The 13049-nt window shown below is 31.4% G+C and overlaps 1 protein-coding gene across 1 annotated transcript; it reads right to left on the bottom strand.

Annotated features, from left to right (window-relative positions):
• Positions 1–580: 580 nt before the first annotated feature.
• LOC130964103 (protein NRT1/ PTR FAMILY 7.3-like) lies at positions 581–7085 on the bottom strand. Its single transcript, XM_057889860.1, has 5 exons — positions 6940–7085; positions 6573–6693; positions 2809–3026; positions 2090–2652; positions 581–1863 (listed from the first exon to the last, which is right to left on the bottom strand). The coding sequence occupies exons 1-5, from the start codon at positions 6964–6966 to the stop codon at positions 993–995; spliced, it is 1800 nt and encodes a 599-aa protein (XP_057745843.1). The 5' UTR covers positions 6967–7085; the 3' UTR covers positions 581–992.
• Positions 7086–13049: the final 5964 nt, after the last annotated feature.

Genomic DNA, 13049 nt, shown 5'->3' with positions numbered 1-13049 from the left:
ATTAACTTTAGAGACTACTTTAAGACTCGAGTGCAACTTCAGAAACCACTTTAAAACTTAACTCTTACTAATATACTGACCGAGGATAAAATAAGGTATCCAAACTTGGCTGTCAATAAGGTCGTCGGTATTCAAAAAAGCAAAAGACAAAAATTAAAGAAATAGAAAAAGAAAAAATGCAAAAAAAAACTCAAAATTATTCAAAATAAATAAGAATAAGATATAATAGAAATTTAATTTTAAACCATATATTTTTATTATTTATTCATGAATTGCATACTCTAAAATAATTCATTGTATTATTGAAAAATGTTATCCATTAACTGAAGTATATTTTACGACAAATTATGCATTTATCAAAAACACCCTTGTTAGAAGTTAATAAATTAATTAGAAGTTATAGTAAAACCTTTGTAAAAAATATCTCTGTTTCCTCTTCCTAGCTTCCCATGATTGTAGGCGTTGTTCATGAAATGGACTTTCATACACCATGTGCATAATTGTTTGTGTTAGCTTTGTGAATGTAGGACTAATTACATAACATATATGAACATGAGGAATTTACAACCATTCTCCAACATGTAAATTTAAAAAATAAAATAAAATTGACATTCATTCACTTTTTGTTAGCAATCACACTTAACAAATAAGAAAGCAAGGAAGCTCAAAGTGGCCCTAAAACTATCATTGCCTCTTCAAAGTTAAGTTTTGCACAACTAAGGTTCTGCAAGAACATAAACCAAAAACCTTTAGTTGGGGTAGCAAAACCAAGAAGTACATTTGTAAGAGGCTCGGGTAAAAGGGCTCCACTCCACTTACTATATAACCAGCCAAAACTTTCTCCCTCCCATGTCTAAGTTACTTTGACTGGTTACTTTCTTTCTCTTATTTATATATATTTCTTATCTATTAAATTGCGTTTGGATACTGTCATAAGAGTTTCTGTAGTTGTGTTTTATAGACAGAATCCAAACATAGATTGCCCATGGGATTCACACTTTGCAACTTGTATGGTGATCATCATCTTCATCCTTCCCTTCCAATTGTATACTTTTGAACCATTTGGCACAGGCAATATAAGCGATCAAGTCTATGGATGTTAAAGCGGCGAGGAGAAAGTAAAACCTATCTAAGTGACCTCTATTAAGGTTTCCAGGGATCCACCCTGGCATGTGATCCTCAGTTGAGACCTTCATAACCATGCTAACTAGTAAGCAACTCACATAGTTCCCTAATGAGATTGATGTCATGCAAAGTGCGCTTCCAAAGCTCTTTAATCCATCTGGGGTTTGAGCATTGAAGAACTCTAGTTGCCCTACATACATGAAAACCTCTGAAGCTCCTATAAGAGCATACTGAGGAATTTGCCAGAAGATGCTTAGAGAGCTTGAGCCACTACAATGGAGACATCCTTGGTTTGCATACTTAAGCCTATAGCATTCGACTATTCCGGCCGAAACCATCGCCATTATGGCTATAACAAGGCCAACTCCCATTCTTTGAAGCTCTGTAAGTCCCTTGGAGCTTGTCTTTTTGAGTTTCCCGACAAGCGGATCGAGCACTCGACGGTAGAAGAAAATGAAGACAGCTACACTAAGGATGTCAAAACTGGACATGCTTGCTGGGGGTATTTTGAAATGGGAGATTGTTGTTTTCATGGCAGCGCCTTGCTCCACAAAGAGAGATGCCATTTGTGTGAAAACCACTGAGTATATAATGGTACAGAGCCAAATTGGAAGAAGCCTTAGTATGCACTTCACTTCTTCAACTTGAGTTATAGGACAAAGGTGCCAAGGGTTGTTGATGCCTCCTTTTTTGTCCTCTAGATCTCTTGAAGAAATAAATGCCGCCCTATCCAGAAACCTACAAAATATGACAAATTGGTTGGCAATTCAATGTAAAAGAGTTTTACCCGTAAAAGTTAAAATGTTCATAAATCTACTCATGAATAAACAAATGAATAAAATTAGTGTTTGGATACTCTTGTCACAGAAAAACTATCTTTTACATATACAAAGCTAGTTTTGTTTATTGATAGTTAATTTTGTCAGCTTTTTAAAATTTCATAGTAATTTAAATAGGTTCTTACTTGAATCCATGGGTGTGAAGAATCCTTCTATTGCCATTGTTGGGAGATTCCTTTTCATCCAAGACATACAAGTCATCTCCATTTGGTGTCATTTGAACTCCACACTTCCTTGAGGCCGCCACAAGGACTTGGCAAAACCTGGAAAGAGGGTTGCCGCAAGGCTTAAAGTGTCGATATCTGGGCGTGCCGACGAGAAACAAGAGCAGGGCAGCAAAGGCAGACCCTGCAGATGTCCAAAATCCAAGTGTCCACAATCCTTCATCTTCAAAGTAGCCCAGAATTGTGTTTGAGAAGAGGGAACCAAGGTTCAAAGCCAAGTAGAAGTAGCTAAAGAAGGCCACTTTTGAATAACCTTCCTTTGAGTGGTCTTCATCAAATTGATCAGCCCCAAATGTTGCAATGTTTGGTTGGTATCCTCCATTTCCTAGAGCAATGAGATAGATTGAGAGGTAGAACATCCCCATCTCCATGCTTGAATGTTTCCCACATACAACTGTCTCATTCCCACAATCTTTAGGTCTAATCAAGAATAGGTACGATGATAGAGATAAGGATATTAGACCCTGTCATATGAAACCATCACATTGTTTAGTTAGTTAAGGAAGTAATTGATTAGAATTAAAGACGGGTATTTACGAGTTTCAGTGTTTCTTTTTTTAAAGACTAAAAATGAGTTACTCTAATCTCAAAAAAAAGGTTGAGAGAATATAATTACTTACCATGACAAAGATGACCTGAAAGATAGCACAAGTTTTGTATCTTCCCCAATAAGAATCACTAAGAAAAGCCCCAACAAGAGAGAAGATATAAACAGTGCCAGTCCACTTGCTCACACTATTAGCAGCATCAGCATTATTCTGCCCCATCACCCTTGTTAGGAACAGAACCAAGTTCACTCCAATCCCAAAGAATGCTAAAGTTGCCAACCCTTGGTTCACTGTTTCATCATGTATCAGAGACAAAGAAGAAGAAAGCAGTTAGTACCATGTTATAACTTATAAGTATTATAGTTAGAACGTGACACATTAATACACTAATTAATAACATGCAACCTTAGCTTAGCTTAGCTTGTTACGTGCATCATGCTCCAATAATACACACTCTTCTGTCTAATAGTAACCAAAATTTGTTCATGCCTAATTACATAATTAGAGAATTTGATAATACACCCGGATTTTTCAGCGTCTTTGAATTAAGTAATGTATTTTACTAGTTACATATTAATTAAGAAAGTAAACTAAGTTGGTTTAGCACATTCTACAAATATGCATGCCAAATCAATCAGAATTACTACTACTAATAACAACATCTCTTAATCGAAGGGTTTTTTGGTATTATCACTTTTTATGTGCTATATATTATTTTATTTTATTTTTAGAGAAGAAAATTGATGGAAGATATTAATGTTTTAAGTATGAAGAATGCATGAAATTAGTCTCATATCAAAAAAAAAATAAAATAAAATAAAGAATTTATAAAATAAAAGATTCATTAATTTGGTATTTTAAGATTTTGAATTGAATGTAATATCTTTTCATCTTATGTTTGCTTATTTGATTTTTTTCAAAGTCTCTCCGGCGGCTGATTGCAAATCCATCAAATAAATCTAAAGTGTTACCAGTGGTTTGCCACTAAAAGCTTTCCCAGGAGAAATAATGTTTCGAATTTTAGGAAAAACAAATCTTCTTTAATTTGCTAAAGTGACAGTGGTTTCCAAATCGGTATTACAAGCCTACCTTCTCTACTTGTTATATATTTATTTAATTTTACTTGCAGAAACATAAGCCTCAATCTGCATAATCATTTGGATTTCATTTAATGAATCACCCACTTTCTACAACGACATATCTATAGAGCCTAAGAAGCCTTTCGTTCCTCACCGCAAAAAACTTCCAACCAAAATAATGTGAAAATCTTTAAAAAACTAAATTGGTATATATACGCTAAGAGTTATTATAGGACCAATTTATAGCTTTTCCAAACAAAATCTTTTGTTGGACTCTTTTCAGGATATTTTTTTGAAGGGCGGGCATGTATCCAAATACAGATTTCAGACGTACACATGCACGCATCCTACACGTTCCTGCACTTTTTCTCAGAAATAAACCAATTGGGAGATTTTAATTCTTACTTTTTAAAAATATAATAAGATATACATTTTTCAAAGAAAAATATTAATGAGAAAATTATTTACTATTTTTCATAATTTAATTTTATTCTCCAAAAATGTTTTTAAGTATCTTAAATTAATTGTTTTAATATTTAAGTTTCCTTCAGCTACTACTACTTATGAGTATATTTACAATAAATTTTCAGAAAATAAATATCAAATTATTAAAATTATTTGCATATAAATCTTCACATAATAATATATTAGTCATACAAAGTATATTATTAAAACGATAGTGACCTACCGATTTTCCTTTACCTTTAATACATCCTATTTTCAAAGAGAGCCACAAAGAAATAATCAAGAAGCAACAATTACAACCCTCCTACTACAATATCATTATGTCATCTCATTTTCTTTGCATTAAAGATTGAAATTTACTCTTAAACTGAACACACTAGTCCATATATATGATAGCATGATCAACATTGGTCATGCATGCACTTAAGTGGATCTCATGCCACGTGGCGACAGCACACGTCATGCAAGATTCTCCCAATAATTACGTGTCAGAAACGCTTCCTCTCAATTGCATGCTATAACTTCCTCTCTCCCATTTCACACACACAAACACTCTTCCTTTGGAAACCTTTGTGGTTGTCGCTATTTTTTTCCATAGTCATTATTTAGAAGCATCTCTATAGTCTATCCTTTCTTTTTGTTTTTTACTCTCTTTCTCGATCGGATGTATCAACAACTAAGGCTTTGCTTTGGGCAAAAAGTAAATAAATAAATAAGAAAAATTAATGCTAAACAAACTCATTACTGTAACAATAACTCTCAATTTCATCCAACATTATAATATATTATTCAACAAACTCATTACAAAATTTAAAAAAAAATAACTTTTTGTTCAATTTGAATTCTGCATAATTTTTTAATTAAATTTCGAATATTTTTATTTTTTAAAATTTTTGAATATTTTTTTACGTTGAATGTTGATTTCAATACTAATTGTGGGACGTTAGTTTTAATACTTTCTCAAATAAAAATTATCAATAATAACCCTTGAATCAAAAGAGGCGAACCAAATATACACGGGATATATATAGTTTAAGAACATATAAAACTTGTTGTTTAGTAAAAATAATATGGCTGGTTACTACTAATTACATTTTAAAAATATTTATGGGAGGAAGGAAAAGATATACAAAATAGCATTTTCAAAAAAGTTGTCATATAGTATATTCTCATAATACATAAAATGTTATCTCAACAAAATCATATTATTAGAAACTAAAACATAAACCCAACCCACCCATTTAACTTGATGGTGCTTTCTATTTTCCATTTTAAAGAAGTTTTGGTTATGGTGTTTTTGTGAAGGGAAATAGAGCACGTTGTCGTTTATAATTTTGTGCTACGTACACCAAAAGAGGGGTTTGGTTGTTTTGTAGTGGATCAGTAAGGCAGCTTTTGGAGTAAGTTCCTTATATTGGTGCTGATAAGCTATCTTGAATATATGGTCTTTATAGGAAAAACGCATTAAAATAAGCATCAATATTATTTTGTGATACACAGCAAGGTGCTTCATCAAACTTCTACGCCTCCAACTGCTACTACATACTCACCACCTCTTATCGTCATTTATTAACTATACCCACACGTATCTCACACACACAACCTAAAAACTAAGGGTGACTACTCCTATGAAAACACTTTTTGTAATGAAGGAGACAAAAAATAAAATAAAATTTATTTTATTTAGTATTTATTAATTATTATAAATAAAATAAGTTAGAATTATTTTTAATTAATTTTCTTTGGTTATCAAATATTTTTAAATACTTTTATTAAAATATGATAGATATTATGAATTAATAAATAATTCAATCACATATATTTTAATTAAATATATTAAATTATCCGACCATTTATAGCATTATTCTCTTTACATGAAATGTGAAATAATTACGCTAAACTAAAACATGCACTATATAACATGCATTATAATGTAATGGCGGTAATATAGTAAGCTGATGGCGCACTAAGGGGAAAGAAATTAATAAAAAATGCTTATCTTTTAATATTATTTTAAAAAAATTGGATTTAAAATTTTTTAAAAAATGATAAATTAATTATTCATATTAATATAAGTAGTGCATTAACTAACAAACTAAACGGTAAGATAAGGTGAAAAAATGAATTGAAATAAACTCTAATAATGTAATATAAAAAAAATTAGAAAACACAATTAAAAAAGAAAAAGAAAGAATAAAAGGTGTATAATTGTGTTGTATAATGGTGAAAAGGAGTTGTTTAATTTATATAAGATTATTGAATGGAATTGTGGTGGGGAGCAGAGGAATTTACAGAGTATGATAGTTCCAGCAACCCATGTTCCAGATTTGGATCTGATAGCAGGGCGTCCATTCCAATCAACACTCCCATCAAGTGTCACCTCTTCTTCTTCTCCTTCCTCTTTCAAATTCCTCTGAAAAAATTAAATACTTATTAATTAAGTTAATCATACTCTAATCATGTATCAAATGTTGATTAGTAATAACATAATAGAACGAAGGGCACGATGGTATCATGAGAATATGCATGCAGGCTTATTAAGTAAAGTATGATCATAGTAACACTTGTTTAGGGACATTTTTAACATCAAAAGTCCTTGAGAAACAAGGGCATGAAGGAATGAATTAACAGAATCATAAGTAATAAGATAGACACTGACCTGTTTGTAGAGTTCTAAGCAATCCATTGTTATATGGATGAATGATTGATAGCGTAGTTAGATTATCAAAGAAAGTGATGAAGGTGGGGATGCAGAGGAAAGAGAGAAATGAGAAGAATGCAATGAATGAAAGCAGAGAGGGTGAGAAGTGGTGAATAAATAGAGGGACAAAGGGGGTGCCATCCACGGTGCAAATTTAACACTGCTACTATTGTAGGGACATCATTCTCACGTGTCCTATAACCTACTCCAAATATTCCATAAAACTTTATTTTTTTATAAAAACAAAACCAATAATCATGCTACATATACAAAAAAATTCAGTTATTAAATTAATTACATGTATAAAATAAATATTAAAATATAAAATATATATTGAAAATATATTAAAGTATTTATATATTAATCGTATCATATTTTATATATGTTAAAATTAATTATTAAAATACACATTAAAGTATAAAATATATATTAAAAATATTTAAATTATATATAAATACACTGATAATTGATTTTGATGTACACTTAATATTTTTTATATATAAATACATAATAATTAATTTAGTGATTAATTTTTAGTATAAATATAATATTTTTGAAAAAAAAAAATCTTTGACTACTATTGTTTTAGTCAGCTTAATTTCTCTAATTTCTTGACACAATTTAAAAGAAAAAAATTTAAGAATAAATTTTTTTAAAATCTTCTTTATTTACTATTTTATTGTTAATTATTGATTAAATAAAAGTTAATTTTCTAAACAAAATCAAATTTGAAAACAAGAATTTGATAATAAAGAAAAAGTTTAGATAACGGTATGCTGTTGCCCTCCTCCTTTTGGTTCGAAGTTCGAACCCAAAATCTTTGGTAGTATAAACTTGAGAGTATACTTGCCTAATTTTTGTTAACTTATGTTTAAAAGAAAAAGAAAAAAAAAAGAATAAAGAAATCATGCTTGATGGTAATATATGCAGTGAAGACATCCACGTATTCTGATTTTTTGTTGTGTTTTGAAGTGATTACGATTTTCCTATATTACAGTCATCACTCTAATAAATATAGTGGGTAAGGATCCAGCTTGGATTATGATTATCAATCCGATTCTTTTTTAATTTATATATACACAATGCAAAAATATACTTTCATAAACTTCTGTAAGGAGTTAATTTATCTGTAGTGCACGAAACCATTTTTAAGTTAAAAAGTACACTTTTTTATTTATTTCTTTTTACACCAATTTAATAAAGAGTACCATAATTATATATTTTATTTAATTAATTAGTCTGTTAAAAGCTTCACATAAAAATTAATATATTAATTATTTTGTCACTAGAAGAGACATTATATATTAAAAAGCATTATTAAGAAGTATTATTATTTTGTCCAATGCAATTAAAGTACAGTACATGGATCGGAATGGAATGACAGCTATGAAGAGATACAAAGAATTTTCCTTTGGACTGAAATATACGGCAAGTCGATGTCTTTTCTAATGCCCACACAAAACTTTCCTCTCATTTTCATTTTCTTTCCACTTTCCAAATTATTAATAATTAGTATTGTTGTTATATTATTTTCTTTGCTAGGCATAAGGTGTTCATCAAATTAAATGTATTATTATATTCTTAAAAGGTTGAATTATATATTTTTGGTTCATATGACTTTTCTTTGGATAATATGTTTAATTAATTATAGTAGTTTAGACGCTTTAAAGGATTTATTATTTTTCATCTCCTTAAACTTAGATCGACAGACTTGTTTTAACATAATATTAAGGTGACAATGTTATTTGTATATGAAACAAAATAAATGTGCATTTATTAAATACTTAACTTTATTATTTACATCATATGGATTCTAAACCCCATCTATTTTTTATATATCCATCCGATTTCTCTACTCTAATAATTAAAAAAGAGTGTTAGGGGCATCAGATTTTGTGATTTGTAGTCATTAATTAGTTATCATCAGTATTTTTAATAGTGTGAGATTACATCTAATAATATAAAGGGAAAAGCTCAATATACAAGCTATTAGGGCTTGTAACTATTACAAGTTCATTAATGCCTAATCTACCAAAACGTGCTGCAACTCCTACGTCACTTACACGCGCTATATTCACGCCGTTTTACGTTTTTTTTGTGCCTCTTTTTCTTCTTCTTTTTTCTCCGTGCTTCTTCTTCTTCTTCTTCTTCTTTCTCTGTGTCTCTTTTTCTTCTCTTCCTCCCTCTTTTTTTTATTGAAATTTCTTTTCCTCTTTTCGTTTTCTCTTTCTCCTTCGTCAAAATCACCAGAAAAAATAAAGAAACATTATTCAAGGTACGTTTCTTGCCTTCTCTTTCTCCTTCTTCTTCTTCTTCTTCTTGATGCACGTTCTTCTTCCTCTTCCTCTTCTTCTTCTTCTTTTCTTTTGTTTCTTACCTTCTCTTTCTCCTTCTTCATTTACGTGCTTTTCTCTTTATTTTCTTTTTTCGTTATTCTCGATTTCTATTGTTTTTTGACATCAAGCTCTGAAATCGTTTTTGAAGAAGAAGAAGTAGCAGAAGATGAGGAGGAGAAAGAGAAAGAATTCTGAATTATGCATGATTTTGGGTGTATTTCTTAAATCCTTTGGGTGTATTTTCTGTAATCTTTTGGGTGCATTTCTATAATCGTTTGGGTGATTTCCTGTAACCATTTGGGTGTATTTATGTAATCTCTTGGGTGTATTTTATGTAATCGTTTGGGTGTATTTTTGTAATGCTTGCCATTTTTTCTGAAATGAAAAATACACCCATAGATATGAGTCAGATACACCCATAGATATGAGTCAGATACACCCATAGATATCAGTCAGATATCACTCAAATACACCCAAATGATTACAGAAATACACCCAAAGGATTACAGAAAATACACCCAAACGGTTACAAGAATTCACCCAAACGGTTACAAGAATACACCCAAAGGGTTACAGAAAATACACCCAAAGGATTTAAGAAAATACACCCAAATTCGTTGAAGTACATCTTATGCATAATTCAGAACTCTTTTTCTTTCTCCTCCCCATCTTCTGCTGCTTCTTCTTCTTCAAAAACGATTTTACCATGAAAAATAAAAAAAAAACGAGAAAACAGAGAGAAAAGACGTAAATGAAGAAGAAGAAGAAGAAGAAGAAGAGGAAAACGAGGAAGAAGAACGTGCAGAAACGAAAGAAAAGGAGAAGAAGAAGAGTAAGAGGAAGAAAAACGTGCAGCAAGAAGAAAAAGAAGAATTTCAGAAACCATGAAAATCGAAAAAAAAAACGAAGAAGAAGAGGAAGAGGAAGAGGAAGAGGAAGAGGAAGAGGAAGAGGAAGAAGACGAAGACGAAGAAGAAGAAGAAGAAGAGAAGAAGAAGAAGAAGAAGAAGAAGAAGAAGAAGAAGACGAAGAGGAACCGTTTGAGTGGGGCGCGTGTAGTTACGCTCCATTCAAAATGAGTTAATGCGCGTGTTAATGAAGTTTGGGCTGATAACTTGTAAAACTTGTACGGTCTTTTTACTTGTATGTGTAGCAAGCCCCTAATATAAAATTACTCACTTTTCTTTTGATAGTTAAGTGCTGACTAAATTTTAATAAACATGCTGACTCCTAAACTTTCTCTAATTAAAATGATATCTAAGGAGAAATCAACTTTAATTTAGAAATAATATATTTTAAACGCATTATAAGGACATTAATTTTCAAATCTCATATGTAAAGTCATTATTAATTCATTATTACTGTTTCTTATATATTATTACTATTATAGTTCTTGAAGAATTTAGGTTGTATTTGTTTTTGTGAATAGGACATAGAAATATGAACAATAAATATTTAAAAAATAGTTGAACAGATAAATATAGACACTAACTATAATATTCTATCACATAGAGTCTTATACTTAAGTCACAAAGTTGAAGTGGCAAGGTATTACGACGTAAAAAAAATATAATAATAGTTAAAAAGAATTTTTAACTATAAGCCTGTGAAAAAGAGTTAAGCAAAGCGTTAAACAGAAAATCGCATCACTCACGTAAGCGATAAATATGAGAGAAGAATTCCAAAGATACATATAGCAAGGCTTCTGACTCGGCTCGCGAAGCGAGAACCAACCAAAGCAAATATATATATACACCCCAAAGTAACCCAAAATAGAAAACCGACAACTTAGCTTGTTTCTCTGAGTCAACCTCTAAGAGGGACAAACATAAAATATAAGGTGGAGAATCTATATACATTTATAAATATAAACAAAATACGCTCCTGAGTCTCAAGAGTTCTTCATTTCATCAGAGTCTCCAGAATACAAAGTAGTGCTTCTCAACCTGCATCTGAAAAACAATAATATTGTATGGGATGAGAACCGGGGGTTCTTAGTATAGTTAAGGTGCCCACATATATAGTAAATAGGGTCTCGAAAAAGTTAGAGGTAATCCTAGAATGCTGACACTCAGATTATAAAACTTAAAGATTTAAAGACGAAAGCCATAAACAGGGTTAGTCCTCTAAGGTTCTAAACTCGATCAAAACCTAATCAAAACCCTCAATCCTCCGCCTTTCCTCCAATCCTCCAACTTCGGTGAACCACAGGAAAACAAACAGACAAGTCAAGCACATACAAAAAGTATACATAACAAGTAGGCAGTTAATAATTAACATGAATAAATAATTAAGCAAGCCAAGACAATGCACAACAAGCAAATCAAACATATGCACATGATGCATGCCTGTCCTAGGGCTGATGAGTCTCATCTGTTGGTTACATAACCAACCCAACATGTTCTAGTAGCTAACCTTGGACAAAACATCACAACACAGGACAGCTATTACTCGTCCACCCATGCCAGCGTTTCACCGAAACCGGAGTAGGCATTACTCGTCCACCCAAACAGGTGCCACATCCTTAAACCGGATAAGGATTACTCGTCTATGCACAGGCCAAGACTCGAATAGGAATTACTCGTCTATTCTCGGATAGGAATTACTCGTCTACCCTTAACATTACACATCGAATAGGAATTACTCATCTATACTCACAAACATAGGTCGGATAGAAATTACTCATCTACCCTCACCGTCATAACTGGACCTTTCAAAATAATCCAAAATTAAACTCAGTTCTCATCATTAATCATATCTCATTATCTCAACTCATAATCATAACTTGGATAGAAATTACTCATCTATCCTCACAATCATAACTCCTTCATTATCAGCTCATAATATCACCACAATTGTCATTATATCTCATTCATTACTTTCATCACTCTCATCCAATTAGGTATCCCCTTCTTCATCTTCCTCGATGCCCATTTCTATCTTCTTCCACTCGCTAACCCTTATTTCATGACTCAAAACCTTACTAATAAATTTTAGTCAAAATCTTTAGAAGTTTGGAGAATCAAAGGATTATTCAATAGTTCAAAATAGTGAGTTTTCATAAAAACAAAAGTTTCGGAAGTTTACGGGCTTGTCGGGAAGGTCAAACAGTGAAAAACAGATTTTATGTGAAAAACAGGATTTGTGCATACGCATAGGTTTTGTGCGCACGCACACAACAGAGCGTCCTTCCCAACCTGTGCGTACGCACATGCACACACCAGAATTCCTGCAACTTTGAAAATTCAGCTTTTGGCAAATAACTTTCGACGTTCATAACTTCCTCTACCAAATTCCAATTTTCTCAAATTTTATACCGTTTCAAAGCTATTGAAAATATATTTAATTTAAAATATATTTCATTCAAATCTAAAATTTGAGGCTCAAGTTATAGATCACCAAAGTTCACTAAAAATCTGTTGTTACCAAAAATTACTAACACCTCAATTCTTCAAAGTTTTCATTTTCAAACCAGAATTTCTCACCCAAAACAACCCTAAAGTCCATACAAAATCCTGCCATACCCTCTTTACCCCTTTCTCAATATAACAATATCCAATCCTTATCAATTTCAATCCCATAAATTCATATCCAAACAACAATATCATAAATTAATAACATAACACTCATTATCAATATTCATCGTTCATCAACTTCATCAACAATTAACAGTTCACCATATTATCATAAATGGCTCAATAGGTACATCCAAAACGCACTAATCCATAACGA

The sequence above is a fragment of the Arachis stenosperma genome, chromosome 1 (genome assembly GCF_014773155.1).
Source record: "Arachis stenosperma cultivar V10309 chromosome 1, arast.V10309.gnm1.PFL2, whole genome shotgun sequence".
Classification (NCBI taxonomy): Eukaryota; Viridiplantae; Streptophyta; class Magnoliopsida; order Fabales; family Fabaceae; genus Arachis; species Arachis stenosperma.
Note: the sequence above shows the minus strand (reverse complement) of the source record. Positions and strands in the feature narration are given on the sequence as shown.

Excerpts from the sequence above, each read along its gene's own strand:
- LOC130964103 (XM_057889860.1), bottom strand. The coding sequence starts at position 6,966 with ATGGATTGCTTAGAACTCTACAAACAG. Across the intron at positions 6,694-6,939 it reads GCTTAGAACTCTACAAACAG|AGGAATTTGAAAGAGGAAGG; the intron begins GTCAGTGTCTAT and ends TAATTTTTTCAG. Across the intron at positions 3,027-6,572 it reads TGCTGGAACTATCATACTCT|TGAACCAAGGGTTGGCAACT; the intron begins GTAAATTCCTCT and ends ATGATGAAACAG.